Genomic DNA, 21,797 nt, shown 5'->3' on the forward strand with positions numbered 1-21,797 from the left:
TTGGATCTGTAAAACTGAACTGATATTTTCTTCCCCTTCAGATTTTTTGCTTAAGCAAGGAATATATAGATTTCAATATAGAGTTCGTTCTTTAACTAGACTATATAAAACATGAGAACACTAGCAGTTGAAAATTGATTATGTAAAAGTACTGGTTTTATACTACATATTCTTGAGGACTGGTCAGTAGAACAAATGAAGTTTTAATGGGGTCATCACAGGTCAACAGATAACCGAGTGAGTCAAATTCTGATTTTATTGCTCATAATATATATTTAGCAATAGAATAAATATATTTAGCTATCAGTTCAGCTGTTCATGTAATGATTTGGAATCAGACCTATATATTATGCCAAAGTATAAATACTATTAAAAATAAAACCTCAAAAGTGCTAGAAGAAAATATAGCAGATTATCTTTAAAATCTCCTCATGGAAAAAGCTTTTATAAAGATGATATAAACCCAAAATTCATAAATTAAAAGACTGATTGATAAGACCATTTAAGAATTAAATATTTCTGTGTAGAAATATATACCACAAAAAGTTAAAAAGCAAATTGGAAAATGCAAACAAAAAACAAACTAGAAGTAATATTTACAGTATTTCTAACCAAAAGGGCTAAGATTCATAAGAACTCAGAAAATCAGTAAGAAAAAGACAAACAGACCAATAAAAGTGAACAAAGAACATGAAATGAGCAACTCATAGAAGAAATACAAATATGCAGAAATTATTTTTAAAAGATGTCCAACTTCATAAATTATTAAAGAAATTGAAATAAAAATAATAGTTTTCACTTACCGGATAAAAATAATTACAAATGATCGGTTTGTGCTAGGTTGTAACACAATTAGTGGGAGTTTAAATTGGTATAATTTTCTGGAAGGTAGTCTGGTAATATGTTTAAAATATAAAATGGAATTTCTACTTTGATCCAGAATTTCTCCTAAGACAAAAATTGGACAAGTGTTTATATGTGTGTGCATATATGTATGTGTGTGTGCACACACAACAAAGATGTTTATTGCAACATTATTTATAAAAGCAAAAACATGACATCAACCCTCATGTCCGTAAGTGGGGGTTGTTTAAATCATGGTGCATTTGCCCAATGAGCTGCCGTACTTCCATTACCAAAGGACAATATGCTTCATGGAAATATTCTGAAATATATTAGTTGAATGAAAAAAATTGAACAGAGTATATGATCCTATTTGTATATTTTTAATAAATGTCTTTATATGTACATTAAAGTTAGGAAAGATATATACCAAATTATTAATGTTTCTTATTGCTGGAGGACAGGATTATAGGAGAACTGTCCCTTTTAAAAACTATTTTTGTGGTTGTTGAATGTGTTGTAACCCAAATGTTTTTTATAGTTAACAAAAACAGTAAAAGTATTTCCATTTTGGAAAAAATAAATTACATCTTCTACCAACGGCCCATGTTATTCTGGAGCATTCCGGAATGTTGGAGAATGGTGTGACCTCACCTCCTAAATTAGTTAAAGTTTTGTGCTTATGGTTTTGTTTTGTTTTGTTTGGCTGCACCACGTGGCATGTGGGATCTTAGTTCCCCGACCAGGGATCAAACCCATGCCCACTGCAGTGGGAGCATGGAGTCTTAACCACTAGATGGCCAGAGAAGTCCCTGTGCTTATGTTTTTATTTCTGTTTTCATTTTAAGAATATGAGAGTATTTGTTTGAAATCTTTAGAGGTTTATCCTGGATCTGGAGTGGCTTGCATACTTTTATTGTGAAGTTAGAGTAGCATTTTCGGGAAATTCTACAATAAATAGACCAAAGTAAACAGCAACAGCAACAACAACAACAAAATCCCATAATATCCTTAAGGAAGTCAGCTGAAAATACAAAATTAAATGTGAAACAACAGTAAAAAATGACAGACATGAAAATATTTCTGTTAAAAACCTGAGGAAGTCTTACTGATTAACTAACAGTGAAGCCAAATCCAGCCTCTGAACACTGACACAAAATTAAATCTCGGAGACAGAGTTTTGGGTGAAGTAATAAAGAATAGCTTTATTGCTTCGCTAGGCAAAGGGAGCCACAGCAAGCTAATGCCCTCAAAACTGTGTGTCCCAACCAGGGGGAGCCTGTGAGGAGTCTTATAGTCCAGGGGCGGGGTTGCTGATAAGGATCAGGGTACGTGCAGGGCCCACATTCCTTCAATCCAGAGGTCATCTGGCGTCAGGTGGTGATGGGCAAACTGTGACCTTCTCTGGAATGAAACATGCTTTGTCATGTAGTTAACATCTTGCATTTGGTGGAGGTTTCAGTTCAGCAGAAGAGCTCAAAGATATTATGTGTATCCCTTGAGGCAGAACCAGGACCCTGCCCAAAGGCTGCACTATTGTTTCTTGACTGCTCCTCCCTTGTGTCTGCATCCTCTCCCTTCCCTGATTAGCAGCTGTTTGAACCTACCCTTTGGAACTCAGGGAAGGGGACACGGAAAGGCTCTTGTGCCCAGGAGCCCTACCGGGTCCAGCTTGGTTTCAATAGGAATGATGCTCAGTATGCGTTGTGAATAACTAGGAATTGACTTTTTAATTTTCAGTCTGTGTTCTGGCCAAGTGGGATAGACATTAAATGGAAAGAAATTGTGTAAATTCTTCAAGAATTTTAAAAATGTTTTAAAAATATTCTTGTAGGTAGGATTAGTAGAATCAAAATTTTTTATACTAGGGAGGGCAGTTTTTTCTTTTGAGATCTGAGATGATCAGAAAAATTTTGTTTTGACTAACACAGTACTTAGATTCTTCTATTTTTTTCCCTCACCACAGGATTCCAATTAATGGAGAAAACCCCAAACATCGGTCATGGCATACTTTAACACCAATAGCTGATGATACGCTTTTCCTATTTGGTGGACTAAGTGCAGACAATATTCCATTAAGTAAGTTGATTAAAGTTTAACCTACAGTTAAAATTTTATTCTTTTTTTTACCTGATTGTATTTGATACTTAAGGTATTTTTACTTTTCTGATTTTCTGGTTTACCTTTATCCCCAACTATGTGGTTGCATCATGAATTAGAAGTAGAAGGCCCCTTTCCTTCTGTACCCTTGCTTGTCTAAGTTCTCCTGTTTCCTAGTGCAGGGAAAGGAAAAGTGGTTGAACCTAGAGGAATTAAAGACCCTTTCAACTATAGTATTTCTGATTTTGTGTCTTCCTAATTTTTGATCCAGATGCTTATACTATAGGCTAGAATGGGGATTAGAAGAGGAACGTTTCCCAGGAAGCTCTAGAAATACAAGGTGGGAAGGCCAGTTGCTTCTCTTTTTGTTCCAGAACTATAAAGGAAAGTGCTTAGCTAGAGTTTTTAAACTCCTGTTACTGCTCATCCCAATGGTTGTGATTTTTGTAATACAGTTTTTCTTTTACTAGTATAATTGTGGCACCAAGAAAGACAAGTGACCAAGAATATCCACTTAGTTTGACAAGTGTCTTGTAATTTAACGCAGAAGTTTTCTATGGCTAGAGACATTTTTCTTAAGAAACTTTATATACCATTAAAACCATTTATATAATTTTATATAGGATTGAAAAACAGCTATTTGTTTTTCAACAAAAATTTATTGAGCATCAACTGTGTATCTGGCAGTCTTCTGGCCAAGAAATGCCAGATGCTGGCTGGAGGAACAGCAGTTCCTCTAGGGGATGTTAGTTACTGTAGATTATTATACTTCTCTAATTTGTGGGGTATTTAATTAAAAAGGATTTGGAATCTAATTTAAAAACTAACATCGGGCTTCCATGGTGGCGCAGTGGTTGAGAGTCCGCCTACCGATGCGGGGGACACGGGTTCGTGCCCCGGTCCAGGAAGATCCCACATGCCGCGGAGCAGCTGGGCCCGTGAGCCATGGCCGCTGAGCCTGAGCGTCCGGAGCCTGTGCTCCGCAACGAGAGAGGCCACAGCAGTGAGAGGCCCGCGTGCCGCAAGAAAAAAACAAACAAACAACTAACATCTATACATCTTAAATATATACAGTATTGTATGTCAATTATATCTCAATAAAACTGGAAGAAAAAAAATCCTAAAATCTATCCATTTCACTAAGAGTTGTTTAATATCGTATCTTCATGAGGTCTACTGATTCAAATTCCTATTTGCTTTTTTTCATCATTGAACTATGGAGAATTAAATGTCCTAACTCCTAGTCTAGTCAGTTTCCTCCCTCAAAGATTCAGCTGAAGAAATGGTCATATGGGTATCAGATGATACCGAGAAATTACTGTTAGTTTTGTTGACTGTGACGGTGGCATTGTGGTTAAGTGATAATAACATGGTGGCTGTGTAAAAAATGTCCAGTTTTCTTTAGTGTTGCTCACTGAAGTATGTTTGGAGAAAATGATAAGAGCTAGGATTTGTTTTAGAAGAATTTAGCAACAAGAATAACAAAAAGAGATAAATGGAGCACATATGGTAAAATCTTAGTAGTTGTTGAATCTGGGTTATGTGAAGGTTCGTTGTCATGTTCACTTGACTTTCGTATGTTTGAGAATTTTTATGATAAAATATGCACATGCACAAAAAATAGTCATATAAATGTAGCATGATAAATTTGGGGAAAAAATTAAAATTTTATCCCAAACACCTAATCTTAATTTCCAAACTGTCATAATATTGCAGGTGATGGTTGGATTCATAATGTCTTAACAAATTGTTGGAAACAGCTTACACATTTACCTAAAACAAAACCCAGGTAAGTCTAGAAGTTGACAAATAAGTAAAATAGTTAAGAATTTTAAAGTATTAAATGTAGCACTGAATTTATAGTGTTTGCCGTTAAAACCAGAAACCATCAGGAAGGATATCTTTCAAATAAGCGTGATGTTACCCAAATAATTTAACTATAATTCTAATTATATCTGATTGTAGAAAGGAACTATTCAGTTTCTATCTGTATTTGTATATTTGAAAATTTTATTCTTTTAGGTAAATGTATGTATAATCTTGCCTGATAAATGTGAAAAGGCTAAGAAATTGAAAGTATGATATAATGTTAATATTTTTAATAAGTAGACAAGAATGGGGTTGGCTTTAGTAGTAGTTATTTGGGTTTGGAAGAGATTTAGAGCAATTTAATGAGGAAATTTCTTTCATGTTGATCAAGTAGATGACAGATTATTATTTTTCTTTATTAACTGTACGATGTATTCATTAATGTAAATTTCTTAAAAAAGGAAACAGTTGTTTGTGGTATATTATAGAGTAAAAAACTGTAGAAAAATATACTATTATTAGACTGCAAAGAAAATCACATTCGTACTGTATTTTTTTCTTATTTGATTGAATAGTATGATATATATTCATAGGAGATTCAAATTCAGTACCTTATAATCATTATGGTTAGTAATTTTATTCTTTTTCATGCCATGTATTTCAGAATATTTTTTACTATAGATTATTTATATTAATGTGAAGTTAGTCAATGATATATTAATGCATAAGGTGATATGCATTTCAGACATTTAATAACAAGTAACTTACTTGAGAAAAAGGCCTGAAAATATTTATATGTAAATATATATACATATATCATTGTGTATATCTATATTAATATGCACAATACATTTAGAGTTTATCATAACTACATGTGTATCATAACTACATTCTTATATTTTCATGTATAAAAATTCAGTGGAATGTATTATTTTAGCAATTCTGGATCTTTTGAAATATATTGTTTAAAGAGTTTTATATTAAATTCAGGAGCCCAGTGTTCTAGTCCTTGCTCAGCTACCACTTAGCTTTTTGGCTTTGGGAAAGTCACTTAAAGAAACTGAGCATCAATTTCTTCATTGTGAAATGAGGGAGTTGGACTAGATGAGCTCTTAGTTCTCTTCCAGTTGTTTGATTGTGTGAATGAATTAATTATAGACCAAAGTGGTGGTAAGAATATGTTTAATTTTCAATTGCTCCTATTTTATATTTCAATCCTTAATGAGTAATCAGAGCCATAGAACTATTATCAATAATATATAGTTAGAACTGAGCTATGTAAAGCGATTTCTTTGAATTCCGCTAATGTGTCATGTAAATCATATGCTTTATTAGACTGTTTAGAGCCATAGAACTATTATCAGTAATATATAGTTAGAACTGAGCTATGTAAAGAGATTTCTTTGAATTCAGCTAATGTGTCATGTAAATCATATGCTTTATTAGAATGTTTAGGTAATAAGTTTAGAGCAGCTGTGAGAGGACATAAGCTGTCTGTAAAAAAGAACATCAGGTTGCAAGCTAGATGTCACCAAAATCAAGGCAGGAAAGGCTTTCCAGTGTTCCTCGATGATGGAAGTCCAGGCCAGAGTTTTCCTAAGGCAGGTAAGACAGAGGCAGATCTATCTTCAGGTATGAGGTGAGGAGGAGAACAGGTGAGATACAGTTTAGTGTAAGGAGAACATATATATGTGTATATATACTAATTTTTTATGAAAGTAAGAATTTACTTAACACTTAAATGTATACTGTGAAAACTTTTCCAAGTTATAATTTGAAATGTAAGCTGCCCAATTCTCCTCTTGTAATTCTGTGGAAAGTTTCTTAACTTTGGTACTATTGACATTTTGGACCAAATTATTCTTTGCTGTTAGGGGTATCCTGTGCATGTGTAGAAGCATCTCTGGCCTTTACCCAGTAGATGCCTGTAGTACTGCGCCCACTCCCCCCACCCTCCCCCAACACACACCTGGAATTGTGACAATCAGAAATATCTCCAGATATTGTCAAATGTCCCCCTGGGAGCAAAATCATCCCTGGTTGAGAACCACCGTCCTACAGTGTAACACCCTCTTCTCCAGGTGTCATCTTAGATAAAACTGTGCTTGGGTGAATAGCCATCTATGTAGCCATATCTGATCGCCTATATAGGTGGCTATCAGCAAGGTCCCTTTTTTGTGTGTCTGTAAAAGATGTCCCATAGGTGTTGATATATAGAGCCTTAGGCATTGTTGGATTCATGAGTATTTCCAAGGTTACACATGGCTTTCTGTCCTGGAAATTAAGCTATTCCTTCCTATGAGGGAATTTGTTATACTCGATCTCCTTCCCTCAGTCCCTCCTCCAATCCCCATCCCCAACCCCACAGCATAATCTGAGTGTTGCTGAAGATCTGTGTCAATTTATGTTCTAACATACAAGTTGGAGAATTGGGCAGAGTATTTCACAAACAAAATTTCTAATGACTCGGTCCTATTCTGGGTCCCAAGTGCATTTGTCCTTGAATGTGTCATGATTGTTTGAGAAAACTATTTAAACAAATTGTGCATAAGCCAATTGTTTGCATTTGTGGAAATTAAAAGGATAAATGTACTAAAAATAAGTTATGTGGTAATAAAAGACATGATAATATGTAATTGTTTGGGGCATCCGATGCTTCAGCAATTTGGTCTATTAAGAAAAGTGGGGGCTTCCCTGGTGGCGCAGTGGTTGAGAGTCCACCTGCCGATGCTGGGGACATGGCTTTGTGACCTGGTTCGGGAGGATCCCACATGCCGCGGAGCGGCTGGGCCCATGAGCCATGGCCGCTGAGCCTGCGCGTCCGGAGCCTGTGCTCCGCAACGGGAGAGGCCACAACAGTGAGAGGCCCACGTACCAAAAAAAAAGAAAGAAAGAAAGAAAGAAAAGTGGGACTTCCCTGGTGGTCCAATTGTTAAGACTCCACACTCCCAATGCAGGGGGCACGGGTCAGGGGAACTAAGATCCCACATGCTGCACAGTGCGGCCAAAAAAAAAAAAAAAAAGTAATCAACTACTCTCAGAGGCAAAGCAATGATTCTGTAAAACTTATCATTTATTTTCTAAAATTGAGAAATTTATGTGTACTTTTTTCTCAGTTAGACCCACAGAAACATTAAATTTTATAAAACTGTAACATTATTTTTGGTAAATAATGTGAAATTAGAGATGGATATGAGCTATCAGACCATTTCCAAAACAGCAGTAGATGCTCTGCTTCTTTATGAAATAATTTGTTTATTTAATCACTGAGTAAATTATGCTAGTATTTTGTGTTTGCTTTTGTTAATCAGAAGTTTTTGAGCACCTGCTGGATGCAGAACACCCTATTAAGCATTTTTAAGAATATAAAATTAGATTACCCAAATTCCAGTGGTGTGCTGGTAAACAGTTAACAACTGCTCTCCAGGAAAAACAAAACCAAAAAAAAGAAAAGCCCTAGTTTGTAGCATTTGCTGATTTGCACCATGGCCAATGTGATATCACTGAACATGGAGTCGATAGGCACAGTCGGCTTTACACCCCTGGGGCCATTTTTGACCTTAAGGACCTTATATATAGTCTTCGTAGGGAGTTAGGAGACAAATTACATCAAACAATTCAAGTAGTATATAGAGCAATTTGTCTTCAAATGTGAGTTAGGAGATTATAGAATAAGCACATAAATGTTGAAAGGTGCTGAACAGAGAGGGTAACAGAACCAATCTGGGTGGTATTTGGAACACTTCCTGGAGATTTTGAGCCTGTTTTTAAGGCTCTGAGAGAAAGGCTTCTCATTTTAAGCCCAAGAAGCAGGGTGAACTAACAAAAGCCTAGAAAGTGGTACAAGCTTTTCTCTTAGGGAATAAATGGACTTGGCTGAAATAGAGGGTTCATTTGGGGAAAGGCAAGAATTAAAATTTATGGGAAAAAAATGGCTATTGATCATAAATTTTTGGCTGAGAAAAGTGGCAGAGATGCTTCCTGATCAGGAAATGTCCATGGTTAAAAACAATAAATTTTTGAAAAATATTATTTATCAGCTATAAGTAGCTGGAAGAGATTAGAGACAGAGAAATAAGGAACGTGTGTGGTATTCTGTACCCAGGGTGATAAGTAGTGTGACAATATTAATGTAAAGAGAATGACCAATTGGATTTGTCCGGTGGTGGGGACCAGAGCACAGGGAAGGAAGTCAAAATGATGAGAACAGCACCATGGCAGATAGCAATAAGAAAACTGTTTCTGCAATAGGCTGATCAGTTCTTTTTAAAATTGTTTTATATCATGATAATATCTGTGAGATAAAGAGGTTAGAAAAAGGTCGGAGGATATAATAAGAAAGAGTTATAGGGAAGCCTCTCTTTCATTGAAACAATGTGATTTAATGAACCCTAGAATCTAATTCTCTAATAATTCTAGAGAAATCTTTAAAATCTAACCCCTTTGAGGTTATGACAAAGGCTCAAGTTCAGTCATACCCCTTTTGAAATAGATTAAATTTTAGAGTGTGCAATTTAAAATTGGTTTATATGTAATGTACAGTTTCTTCCTTGATAGTATTTCACTGTTTATAATTTTCAATCATAGGTTATGGCACACAGCCTGTTTGGGAAAAGAAAATGAAATAATGGTATTTGGTGGGAGCAAAGATGATTTACTTTCCTTGGATACAGTAAGAAAATTTCAATTCTAAATATTTCCTCTGAGTAATTGTGTTATTCAAACTAAATGGCTGTTCAAAAAGATTGTTGATACTCCCACATTGAAAAATATGGAAGGGCATGAAATGTTACACTGTTGTACGATTAATCTTCAGAATGAGTGGCTTTTGTGAAGCATTGCAGGATATTTGGGGTTTACAAATCAAAATAGGTCTATTAACTTCATTAGTCAAATTATTAAGAAGAGCTTCTAAAGGATGAATCTTCATTTCTCTTTGACCCTCCCCGTAGTCCCGAGTGTTGATAATTTTATTGAATTAAAGTATTTGTACACAATATTTGGTGCATATAAAGAATATATATAAAGTATATGTAAACTACTAAGTATAATAATAAGTACTTGTGAAATTTGCTACCTAACTTTATAATTAGAACATTATCAAGGCTAGCTTCTCCCTTCAAGAGGAAACTACTATAGAATGTTTAAAGTGTTTTTTTTTTTTATTTTATGTGCCTTTTGCCACTGCTTCACCCCTGTTTTACATTTGAGTTTAAAGCATTCTCATTTTAAAATCTGATAAAACTAAAGTGAAAGGAATAAACGAGTAGCATTTGGGAAGTATTGTTCTTCCACTCCTTGCACCTTGGGAAATTCAGAGAGATGGCCACACTTACATTCTGTACATGATGGGCCAGGAGCTCAGGATTGATCGCTCTGGTTTGCGTAGGACACTTGGGAATGGCAGGCGCTGAGCCGTCAGGGATGGGTTGCAACGAGACAGAGCCCACCAGAGGGCCCCAGTGCCCTTTCACCTCTTCAGGCGTAGTTATCTCCAGAGTTGTTCCTATGGAGTGGTGAACCCTGAGATAAGGTGGCCTTTCTCCAGGGAATTTGGTTTATTTTGAGGTTCTGAGGCCTCCAACTTAAATGTTATGTGTAGTGAAAGTTTTAGAACTTTCTTTGGCCGAGAATTCAGTGCTTCAATAAAAGATTAAAACCACAACTTTACTTAAAAAGCAGCTTTTGTGGTTTGTCTTCTTTTTCTTGGCACTAGAAATCTTTATTTAGGATACAAAGTTTATCATTAAAATATGAATTCTGATTAAAATCATGATCATAAATTATGAAATTCTAAAGACCTATTTGAAAGTATTAGAAAAATTTTCTGCTGACTCCTCCACATTAACTTTTAGATGAGAGAGTCATTATTCCAAAAAATCTTCTGGATCTGCGATTTTCAAATTAGGAATTCCCAGAGAATCTTTCACCTGGAAAAGGGGGACAGAATAAAGAGATTTTAAAATGAGTCATTTGGAAGAAAAAAGTTCTGCTTAAAAACCAAAAAACTTGAAAACCACTACTGTTCTCATTTTGAAACAACTGTCTTAAAGGGAAAACATGTTTCTGATTTTAAAATTTTCATTTATATAGGCTGTGGTTAGGTAGACGTTTGGTCACTGAAAAAATGGTAACCACGTATCTAAAGTTTGTATAGCTAGCAGGTATGTGTACATTTGTGTGTGTGTGTGTGTGTGTATGTGTGTGTGAATAGTTAGAGATTTATTTGCTGCTTTACATAATTTCTTTTACATTTATACAATAAAAATATCCAATTATTAATGTATTTTATTTTTATCAAAAGTCTTGATAACTCCTTTTTTGTGTTGATTAGGGTCATTGTAATGATTTATTGATCTTTCAAACACAGCCTTATTCACTACTCAGGTAAGAAAATTCATTACTTTAAAACATATATGTTATTAAGGTATGATAATTTCTTTCTTCTTCCTTTTTGGGAAACGTTATAATATTTTTCAGGTAGATTATTACTTGAATTTATATTTACATCTTCCTAAGAGTATAATAAAATTTGTAATGATGAACCATATACCAATGTGATTTTTAAAAATTAAAATATAGAGTATAGTCACATTTTTGTTTTGTTTGTAAAACTGAATTTAGTTCATGTAGGAATGTTAAACATACTGTATTTCCTTGATTCTAGGCCTGACTTTTTTCATATTTTAACTTTTCTGAGATCAGAGTGTGTCTAGTAATAGACACACATATATATGAATTTAGTTTAGTAGAATTTCTTTTTTTAACCCCAAAGTTGTTATTAAATTGGTGGTATGACTTACAGTGTATCAGCTGATATACTTTTAATTTAAAAGGAATATATACAAAGTTTAGTGGGTGGATTGTGGAGCAAGCCCCTATTTCTGCCTGTGAGAGTCAGGAGGAGGGATTTGAGTGAAGAAGTTGTCTAGTGAACACGTGTGGGTATTTTATGCAGCAGGGATAACAGGGATGAAGGCATGGGACAGAGGGAGGGAGGGGAAGAGAGAGAGAGAGGAGCTCACATGCTCTGTGTCAAGGAGTGTGCTATAACTTCTAGACGTTCCACAGCTTAAACCACTTGAAAACCATAGCTCAAACTGGACATTCCTGAAGTTTTTCTTAGCCACTCCTTCTGTAACTGCTGTGGTTTCCAAACTTGTCTGGACATCAGAATCTCATGGGGAACTTCAAGAAATATTGATGCCTGTGTTCCAGCCCCACAGATTGTGATTTGATTGGTCTGGGGTACGGTGTGTACTTTGGGATTTTTGAAAGTACCGAAGGTAATTCCATTTTGCAAAGTTTAGAAATAACTGGTGGAATGATTTATCCTGCTTTGTATTGTTACTTAACTTTTGTTGTGAACATAACCACTTTCCTTAAGTAGCTTACAAGTTCTTTATATGCAGGGATCAATAAATATAATATTTGGGTGCCTAGTATGGGAAGGCACTGTGCTGTGAAATGAAAAGCCATGACCTTTCCCTGAAATTGCTAAGAATATAGAAGGCAGGCTTTCAAACAACTATCATAGAAAAATAAAATTGCTTTAAGAGGAACATGTACAAAGTTCATAAGAATACTGGAGAAGAAGGCCCTTGGTTAAGATAGCAAAGGTTAGGGAAGTCTTTGCAGAGGAAGAAGAGTCTGAGACAAGAATTTACTGTGAACAAGCAGTGCAAACGTGTTAGTGCAAGATATATATATCTTGCACTAACATGCTTTTATATATATATATATATATATATATATATATATATAGGCATGGTGTGTTCTGGAAACTGAATTCTTGAGTATTCCTGGGACATAAGTATGAGGTGAGGAATTGTAAGAAATGAGGCTGGATAAGAAATCAGGAACTGTATGTCATCTAGCACCTGTGTCTCTCATGCACAAGAGTTTACATTATCTTGTAGGAGGTCAGGAAGCATTGAAAAATTTGGAGCAGAGGAATAAGATGATCATATTATAAGTTATAAAATTTCTTTGGCAACAGCGTAGATGAGAAATTGGAGGGATAAGTGACTGTGTTAGGAAAGTTAGTAGAGACTGTTGCATTGATCAGGAACAAAGTGAGGGTCTGATTTAGAAAGTGGCAGTGGGGCTGGAGAAGGGAGGGAGGTAGAGATATTTAGCAGGCTGAATGGACTTGGTAGTTGAATGGATGCTAAGGGAAAGAAGAGGGAAGAATTAGTGATAGAGTATGGAGAAGGCATTGGGTTTGCAGGTGGGATGGGGTAGAAATGATGAACTTGGTTTTGGGCATATTGAGCTTGAAGTGCTTATGGGACTTGCAACAGAGCGTTCCATTAAATAGTTACTAACTGAATAAATGGAGCAAGGTCCAGGCTAGACATAAAGATTTAAGAATCACTGGAGTGTGAATGGGTATGGGTTAGCTCTGCCCAGGAAGAGTTTTGAGAGTAAGGGTGAAGCCAACGGCTGAGCATTAAGAACTCATAACATTTGAAGAGAAGGTAGAGGACGAGGAGGCACAGGAGAGTGACCAGAGTTAGAGGTGAAGCAGGAGATAACGGGAGCACAAAAACTGAGCGAGGAGAGAACTGGAGATGGAGCATCTGCTTACTGTCAGGAGGTCGCGGAACATCTGGATTGACAAGTGCCGTGGAGTTTGGCAACACTAAGAGGTTGGTAAGGTAAAGGGGGAAGCCAGGATGACTTCTGGGGACGAGCACCACGACCCGGGAAGGAGTGAGCATATTTGTTTCTGTGCTCAGGGAAGCAGCCATCGGGGACTAAGTTGTTGGAAACAGAATAAATGAATGGAGTAGGCTCTTGAGGAGGTCGATTTTAGCAAACAGGTAACAGAATTATCCCTTGACTGGAGGAAGGGATAATAATAATGGCGAAAGAAGGAAATATAGCTATGAAAATAGATGAATTTCTTGGTTGGGGGCAGGGCACTGAGAAGGTTTTGGCTGATGGTGAGGTCGTCTGAGGAGGAGGAAAGGTAAGGATGTGAACTTAAGGAGGGCGATGAAGACGTGACATAGCCGCTGAGGTGACTGGGGGCGGAATGCTGCCAAGGGATGTGTAACATCGTAGTGCCGAGCACTCAGGAGGGCTCAGCGGAGATGGAACAAAATTGATATGCAGTGGGCCACGTCTGCAGAAATGTGGTTTTCTCCAGCTGCACTAAGAAGCCAGGTTGCAAGCGCAGAAAGGAGATGGTTGAGTTTATCCGTGGTTGGAGTTTAGCCAGGATGGCATAACAGAGGGACAGTGGAGAAGGAGATGAAAATTGCTGGCAGGAGATTGAAGTGCATGTGGACAGGAACGTGCACATGGATGCACTATGAAGTGCATGTGGACAGGCCGGATAGGAAAGAAAGTCACAGCCGGAGGGGTCTTATTATTTGGAGAACCGGGAAGAGTCAAAGGAGTAAAGGGGTGTAAGAGTTAAAAAGATACAGGCTTATGGTCCAAGAGGAGGATATGGAAGTTTAAGATTTCAGAGGTGGAACTGTCCTGAGTAAGGTCATAAGAGTAAAAAGGGTTTTCCACACAGATGCTAAAATCAGTCAAGAGGCAAGACTGTGATGAGTCCAGGGCCAGAATCCTCAGCGATGGGGGAGAATGAGCGGGAGGTTAATAGATGGCAACACCCGACAGCAAAATGATCGCAGCCTGGAAGCAGCAGTGAGGGGCGAGGAGAATACATACTAATACTGGCTCCTGGCTGTGAAAACAGAGCTGAGGGGAAATTTGTCCTCTTTCCTCCAGAAGGCTGCACACAAAGCAATTTTCTTAGATTTCACTTAAAGCAAAGACAGAAAGTCACAGGAAGCAGGGGTGTTTGTAGACACAGCTGGTGTTCCAAAAAGCAGAAAGGAGAGGTTTGGAAGGGGAGATAAGCAGTGATAGGGAAGATGAACCAGTATAGAAATGAGAGGAAGAGCAAAGACAGACTGCATGTGTCTGCCTTTGAGGCTGGGACTCAGGGTGGCTGTCAATCAGACCAGTGTAGTCGTTTCTGGAGGGGGTACGGGGAGGGCCGGGTCACAGGGTATAAAATGGACACCAGGTGCTGCATCTTGGGGTGATGGAAGAAGAAGACAGCTCGCAGAGAGGAGTAAATTGTTATTGGGCTGGAAGGATGTGTGAAAAGGGGTCTGCTTCAGACTAACCTGCTTCAGAATTAAGTCTGAATCTTTTTTATTTAAAGAACATTATGCATGGTAAGTTGTACCTGGATTTTGGTCAGATACGGTCCCCATGCTATAAAAATATACAATTACTGTGGTGCTGTGGAAAGAATATATATCCTGTCATGTTCCAAACAATACCAGGGGAGTACATAATCGTGTAAAATTTTTATAGTTTTATTTTGTATATTACTTACCTATAAATATTTTATAAGTTCAGGTTCAAAAACTAATAATTCTGTTATGTTTTGTTTACAGGTCATGCCTTGACTGCATTGGTAAAAATGCTATAATTTTAGAAAGTCAGATATCTTTATTACCTCCTAAACTTCTCCAACAAGTACTCAAAAAAATAACATTTTGGACTGCAGTTAATCACCGAGAAGAACAAAGAGCTCAAAAAGAAGAAACAGAAAATAAGTATCAGTGGATCAGTAGCAATTAAGTTGTTGTATACTCTATGTATTTAATATGTTTAAACATTTTAATCAGACTGTATATTTACCCCCCAGATTGGAGGCTTGATTTAGAAGATAAAATTTGAAACAAAAATTCTATGTTAAACTGATTGTATGGCATGAGATATATAGGAAGAAGATGTTAATGGCAGATTCATTTGTATTTATATTTGTAAATTAACGTAAATTCATTTCCTTATAAGCTGCAGAAAAAAAATCTACTTTCTGAAAGTAAGTATAATTGTAAGAGACTTTAACTCACTGTGTCTTCTTTACTGGAAAGATTATACAAATTTGAGGAGAATAAGAAATTACCCCAAGGACTTTAGAGATTCCCCAACCTAAAGATAGATAGATATATAAAAACACCTCATATCAACTTTCAGAAAGAATAGATTTTTCTCAAGTCACTTTAAAATTACATAAAGCTTCCCATTAAATGACTCGGTTATTTAAAGAACTTCTCCTTAAATAACTAATACAGCTGGCCAAAATGATAAAATAGGCAAGCACTGCTATGGGATTAAATATTGAACTCCTACCCTTTTAGCACTTATCTAGTAAAGTATTCTTCCTCACCTTTGAGTAGGGGAATAAATGTCTTCAGTTGTTTTTCTGTTACCTCTGAGTTGTTAGTTTGTCCCATTTTATATGTATATAAAGACCATGTTTGAAAGTGTCTAAAGTGGAGATTTATTTGTCATACAAGCTTTGAAATATTGAGAGGCAGTATAGTTATTAACTTTAGAGACACCTGAAGATACATTTTGCCTTGGGGGAATACTTCTAAAGTAACTTTCGGTGAATTATGAAATGGGATGATAACCTAGTAATTTGCCTTTCTAGAAACCCCTCGTTTTGGCCCACACCATTCTACAGAGTTGGTGCTCAAGACCCAGGATATTCAAAATATGTTATCTTCCCATTTCTTTTCAGTATTAACTGCCTATAAAGAAATGGAACATGAATATTTATCTTTATGTTCTTTAAATAGTACTTTTGCTATGGTTAAGAAGTTGTTCACATATCACAGTTGTACCCATCCATTGAATTACTAATAACAAGGAATTACTAAGAATTTGGTATATAAAATTACTGTCTACCATACCACCATGCACGTTGACTCTGAAATTTAAAACGTTGGAGTAAATATATTTCTGTATTGAAGTGCATGTATAATTTATAATGAAAATTACAGTAGTTTATAGATCTCACTACATTGTAGAGATATATTTTATATATATGTACTGTCTTTTAGATGTGTAAAGCTTCTATTTATGTATTGAAATATTTTGTGTTTACATTTTATTTATTATACAAACTATATAGAATTACTATTTTCCTAGTTTTGTTAGTGTGAACCAGTCATTAGAATTGATTGTGCAAACAATATTTCAGTGTAAGTTTTCATTTTTTCTTACTAGTTTCAGGCTGAATAACAGATTTATAATCTCATAGGTAATATGGGTCTTAGAAGTAATATTTTATTACTATGAACTTCAGTATTTGGCATTCTATAAGGAAAAAATATCAAAACATATTAGACAGTGATAGATGACACTGAGTGGGATGAATGCTTTTTAAAATGGCTTCTGGGTTGTGTGAATGTCTTCTCTAGCCTCTTAGAGAGGCACTTCTGTTTTTAAACGGTTTACCTAAACACTAAAAGTTAGATTAACCCCCCTCAAAACACACACTCTTCGTTTAGGCTTCAAGAGAATGAAAATCTATATATTATTTATGGCACACAAAACTGGTACTCTTCTTATTTGACTTAATATATTGTACTGCTTCAAAAAGTTATATGTCCTGAGGTAGCCCCATAGTAGGAGTGGCAGGGAATTCTAATCTGATCTTCAATTTCCAAAACTTGGCTTATAGCAGGGCTTCCCTGCTATTAGGAGATGTAGAAACTCTGCAAGCTGGCAAAGCCAGTTTTGAAGATCCCTAGTCAAGCAGTATTCATTCCTCACTTCTTAGCACTTATGGTTTACTATCAACTTATGTGTTGTTGACCTGTGCGGTGTATAGGAACCCAAGGCAACATCAGCCTCATAACTTTCTCTCTTAACTCTCCCTTACGGGTTCTCTGCTTGAAAGATGACTCTAGAGGGTTGACTTTTTTTTTTTTTTTTTTCAGGTGGTTCACAAAATAGGTTTCCAGTCTGATTCTCAAGGAAAAAGAATTTCTGGCCATCTTTATTATGTGTATCAGGATATTCTTCCAGTTGTCAGGAAGGATTCTTTTGAGGTATTACCATTTTTAGAATGATATAGTAAATGGCATATCAGAGTTAGTGTACATTTTTTACAGATTGTATCTTTGCGTAAGCACATTTAAAAAATTATTAGCCTTTTGATAGAAGCTTAAAAATATTCTTTAGAACTTCATACTGTCAGCCCAGGAACAAAGTGATGTTTTCACCAATACATTATTTATATGTATGTATGTGTGAGAGAGAAATAAAATAAACTCACTAAGATAGAATAATTTTCAGGGTAGTACATAGGGTCTGAAAAATTAAAATTTTGATTTCAGAACACTTCAGAGGAAAAGAAACAGTTTTAAGAAACAAATAGTACCCCATTCCCACTTTTTTTTGGTGCCTGTTTTTTCATTGTATTAATGTGATTCTATTGGAATTTCCAATTTGGTGAAGTTATCAAACGGTCCAGCATGTGGGTGCAGCAAGAACATTTTTTAAATCACCCAAGTAATGGACTGAATGTTTGTATCCCCACAAAATTCATATGTTGAAACCCTAATCCCCAATGTGATGGTTTTTGGAGGTGGTGTCTTTGGGAGGTAATTAGGTTTAGGTGAGGTCATGAGGGTGGGGACCCCATGATGGGATTAGTGTACTTATAAGAAGAAGAAGAGACCAGAGCTCTCCTTCTCTGTCCCTATCACATGAAGATGCAATGAGAAGGCAGCCGTCTGCAAGGCAGGAAGAGGGCCCTCATTAAGAACCAAGTCTGTCAGCACCTTGATCTTGGACTTCCCAGCCTCTAGAACTGTGAGAAATAAATGTCTGTTGTTTAAGCCATCCAGTCTATGGTATTTTGTTATAGCTGCTTGAGCTAAGACACATCTGAGGTCCACAGTTTACATTAGAGTTCAGTCTTGGTGGTGTACATTTTATGGGTTTAAACAAATGTGTAGTAACATGTATCTACCTTTATAGCAGCAGTCCCCAACCTTTTTGGCACCAGGGACCAGTTGGTTTTGTGGAAGCCAGTTTTTCCACAGATGTGGGGTGGTGGGGGATGGTTCAGGCAGTAATGTGAGTGATGGGGAGTGATGGGGGACAGCAGATGAAGCTTCGCTCGCTCACCAGCCACTCACCTCCTGCTGTGCGGACTGGTACCGGTCTGTGGCCCGGGGGTTGGGGACCCCTGCTTTATGGTATCATACAGACTAGTTGCACTGCCTAAAAATCCTATGTGCTCTGCCCATTCATTCCTCCCTCCCCCCTAAACCTGGCAACCACGGAAATTTATTGTCTTCATAGTTTTGTCTTTTCCATAATGTTATACAGTTAGAATTACACAGAACGTACCCTTTTCAGATTGGCTTATTTCATTAGTAATATGCATTTAAGTTTCCTCCATGTCTTTTCATGAATTGAAAAGATGGCTTATTTCTTTTCAGCACTCAATAATATTCTATTGTCTCAATGTACCACAGTAATTTTTTACAATTTTCTATATAGACAATTGTGTGTCTATGATTTGTCATGAACAAAAGCGGTTTTATTTCTTCCTTCCCAACCTTTTGTTTCCTCTTCTTGTCTTACTGCATTAGCTAGGTCATCCAGTAGGATGTTGAAAAGTTGTGGTGAGAGGGGATCCTTTCCTTGTTCCTGATCTTAGTAAGAAAGCCTCTAGTTTCTCATCATTAAGGATAATATATATTTTTTAATTTAGTTATTTAATTAATTTATTTTTGGCTGTGTTGTGTCTTCATTGCTGCATGCAGGCTTTCTCTAGTTGCGGCGAGTGGGGGCTACTCTTAGTTACGGTGCGTGGGCTTCTCATTGTGTTGGCTTCTCTTGTTGCAGAGTGCAGGCTTCAGTAGTTGTGGCATGTGGGCTCAGTAGTTGTGGCTCGCAGGCTCTAGAGCGCAGGCTCAGTAGTTGTGGCACACGGGCTTAGTTGCCCCACGGCATGTGGGATCTTCCCGGACCAGGGCTTGAACCTGTGTCCCCTGCATTAGCAGGCAGATTTTTAACCACTGCACCACCAGGGAAGCCCAAGGATAATATTAACTGTAGGCTTTTTTGTAGATGTTCCTTATCAAGTTAAGGAAGTTCCTCTCTATTCCTAGTTTGCTGAGAGCTTTTTTTTTGATATCATGAATAGGTGTTGGATATTGTTAAATGCTTTTTCTTCATCTATTAATGTAATCATGTGATTTTTCTTCTTTAGCTTGTTGATACGGTGGATTACATTGGTTGATTTTTTTAAATTAATTAATTAATTGATTTTTGGCTGCTTTGGGTCTTCGCTGCTGCGTGCGGGCTTTTCTGTAGTTGCAGTGAGCGGGGGCCACTCCTTGCCACGGTGCACAGGCTTCTCATTGCGGTGGCTTCTCTTGTTGTGGAGCACAGGCTCTAGGCATGCGAGCTTCAGTAGTTGGGGCACGTGGGCTCAGTAGTTGTGGCTCATGGGCTCTAGAACGCAGGCTCAGCAGTTGTGGCGCACAGGCTTAGCTGCTCTGTGACATGTGGGCTCCAACCCGTCTCCCCTGCATTGGCAGGCAGATTCCCAACCACTGTGCCACAAGGGAAGTCCCACACTGGTTGATTTTTGCATGTTGAATCAGCCTTGTATACCTGGGATAAGTCCCACTTGGTTGTGGTATATAATTCTTTTTTAATTTTTTGGATTTGATTTGCTAATATTTTGTTGAGGGTTTTGGCATATATGTTCATGAGAGATATTGGTCTGTTGTTTTCTTGTGATGTCTTTGTCTGGTTTTGGTATTAGGGTAATGCTGGTTTCAGAATGGGTTAGGAAGTATTCTCTCTGCTTCTGTCTTCTCAAAGAGATTGTAGATAATTTCTTCCTTAAATGTTTGTTAGAATTTATCCATGGACCCATCTGGGCCTGTGCTTTCTGTTTTGGAAGGCTATTATTGATTCAATTTCTTTGATATAGGCCTGTTCAGATTATCTATTTCTTCTTATATGAGTATTGGCAGATTGTGTCTTTCAAGGAATCAGACCATTTCATCTAGTTTATCAAATATATAGGCATAGAGTTCTTCATAGTATTTATTATCTTTTTAATGTCCATGGGATCTATAGTGATGTCCCCTGTTTCATTTCTGATATTAGTAATTTGTGTCTTTTTTTCTTAGTTAGCCTGGCTAGAGGTTTATTGATTTCATTATCTATTCAAAGGACCAGCTTTTGGTTTTATTGCTTTTCTCTATTGATTTCCTGTTTTCAGTTTCATTGGTTTCTTTCTTTTCATCAATTTCATTATTTTTCTTCCTCTTATTTTGGATTTAATTCGTTCCTCTTTTTCTAGTTTCCTAAGATGTAAACTTAGGTGATTGATTTTAGATCTTTCTTCTTCTCTAATATATGCACTCACTGCTATAAATTTCTCAGTACTGTTTTTACCCACCCCGCAAATTTTGATAAGTTGTAAACACAGGGGCAGTGGCTAGGGAAGAAATTACATACTCCGAAAATTTTCGTGAGAAAAGCCTTTTGATGTTGTTGTTTGAAGTATTCCTTCTACATAATGGTCCCAGCGTGAAGATGGGGAAGGGAGAGGATAATGAAGCACACTCCTCTCACCAAATACATCCAAGTATAGAGGCACCATTAGATTAGGGATTTAAGATGCAGTCTAGTCTAACCCCGTTTTACAGGTGAGAAATCAAATTTAGATTACAATGATTCTTAATTTTCTCTTGACCTAATTGAAAAGTATCATATTAAATGTAAGCTAAAACAGTATCTGTGTGAACAGGGTTCATTTTCCTCCCTGAAGGCTTGGGTGGTGAAGGTTTCTGAGGCACTTTTTGAGCACAGTTTTCCAAACTGTGTGGAGGATGCAGCAGTAAATTAAGATTTCAGCTGAACCAAAAGACCTTACAGAGAGGAGATGTCGTGAACCGCTCCGCAGGCACAGTCGGGGTGGCACGCAATCCCAGAGATGCCACGCGCACCGAGCGGCACCTCCGCCGGGAAGCCGCCCAGCAATAGGGCTGGGACCACCTGGGAGAGGAGAGGAGCCACTCCCACCCCTTGTCCTCGGGAAGACAGGGCTCTGACTCTGGAGACCCTGAGACCAGAAACTTACTAGTTAAGCAATTTGCTACCCCTTTCCCGGCTGTGAAACCTTTGAGAACATCCCTCAGTCAAACAAGGCCTTCTTGGAAGAAACATTTTTTGCGAGAATC

At 37.1% G+C, this 21,797-nt stretch overlaps 1 protein-coding gene across 3 annotated transcripts in view; it reads left to right on the forward strand.

The window, feature by feature from the left end:
• KLHDC1 (kelch domain containing 1) overlaps window positions 1-18,426 on the forward strand; it is a 47,023-nt gene extending 28,597 nt beyond the window's left edge. For all 3 annotated transcript variants that reach the window (XM_049706895.1, XM_049706894.1, XM_004270028.3), the window contains 5 exons: window positions 2,810-2,922; window positions 4,660-4,732; window positions 9,340-9,424; window positions 11,087-11,139; window positions 15,180-18,426. In XM_049706895.1, the coding sequence (XP_049562852.1) occupies window positions 2,810-2,922; window positions 4,660-4,732; window positions 9,340-9,424; window positions 11,087-11,139; window positions 15,180-15,366 (511 nt within the window). In that variant the 3' untranslated portion in view covers window positions 15,367-18,426. The remainder of the gene's footprint in view (window positions 1-2,809; window positions 2,923-4,659; window positions 4,733-9,339; window positions 9,425-11,086; window positions 11,140-15,179) is intronic.
• The last annotated feature ends 3,371 nt before the right edge of the window (window positions 18,427-21,797 follow it).

This window comes from Orcinus orca, chromosome 2 (genome assembly GCF_937001465.1).
Source record: "Orcinus orca chromosome 2, mOrcOrc1.1, whole genome shotgun sequence".
Taxonomy (NCBI): Eukaryota; Metazoa; Chordata; class Mammalia; order Artiodactyla; family Delphinidae; genus Orcinus; species Orcinus orca.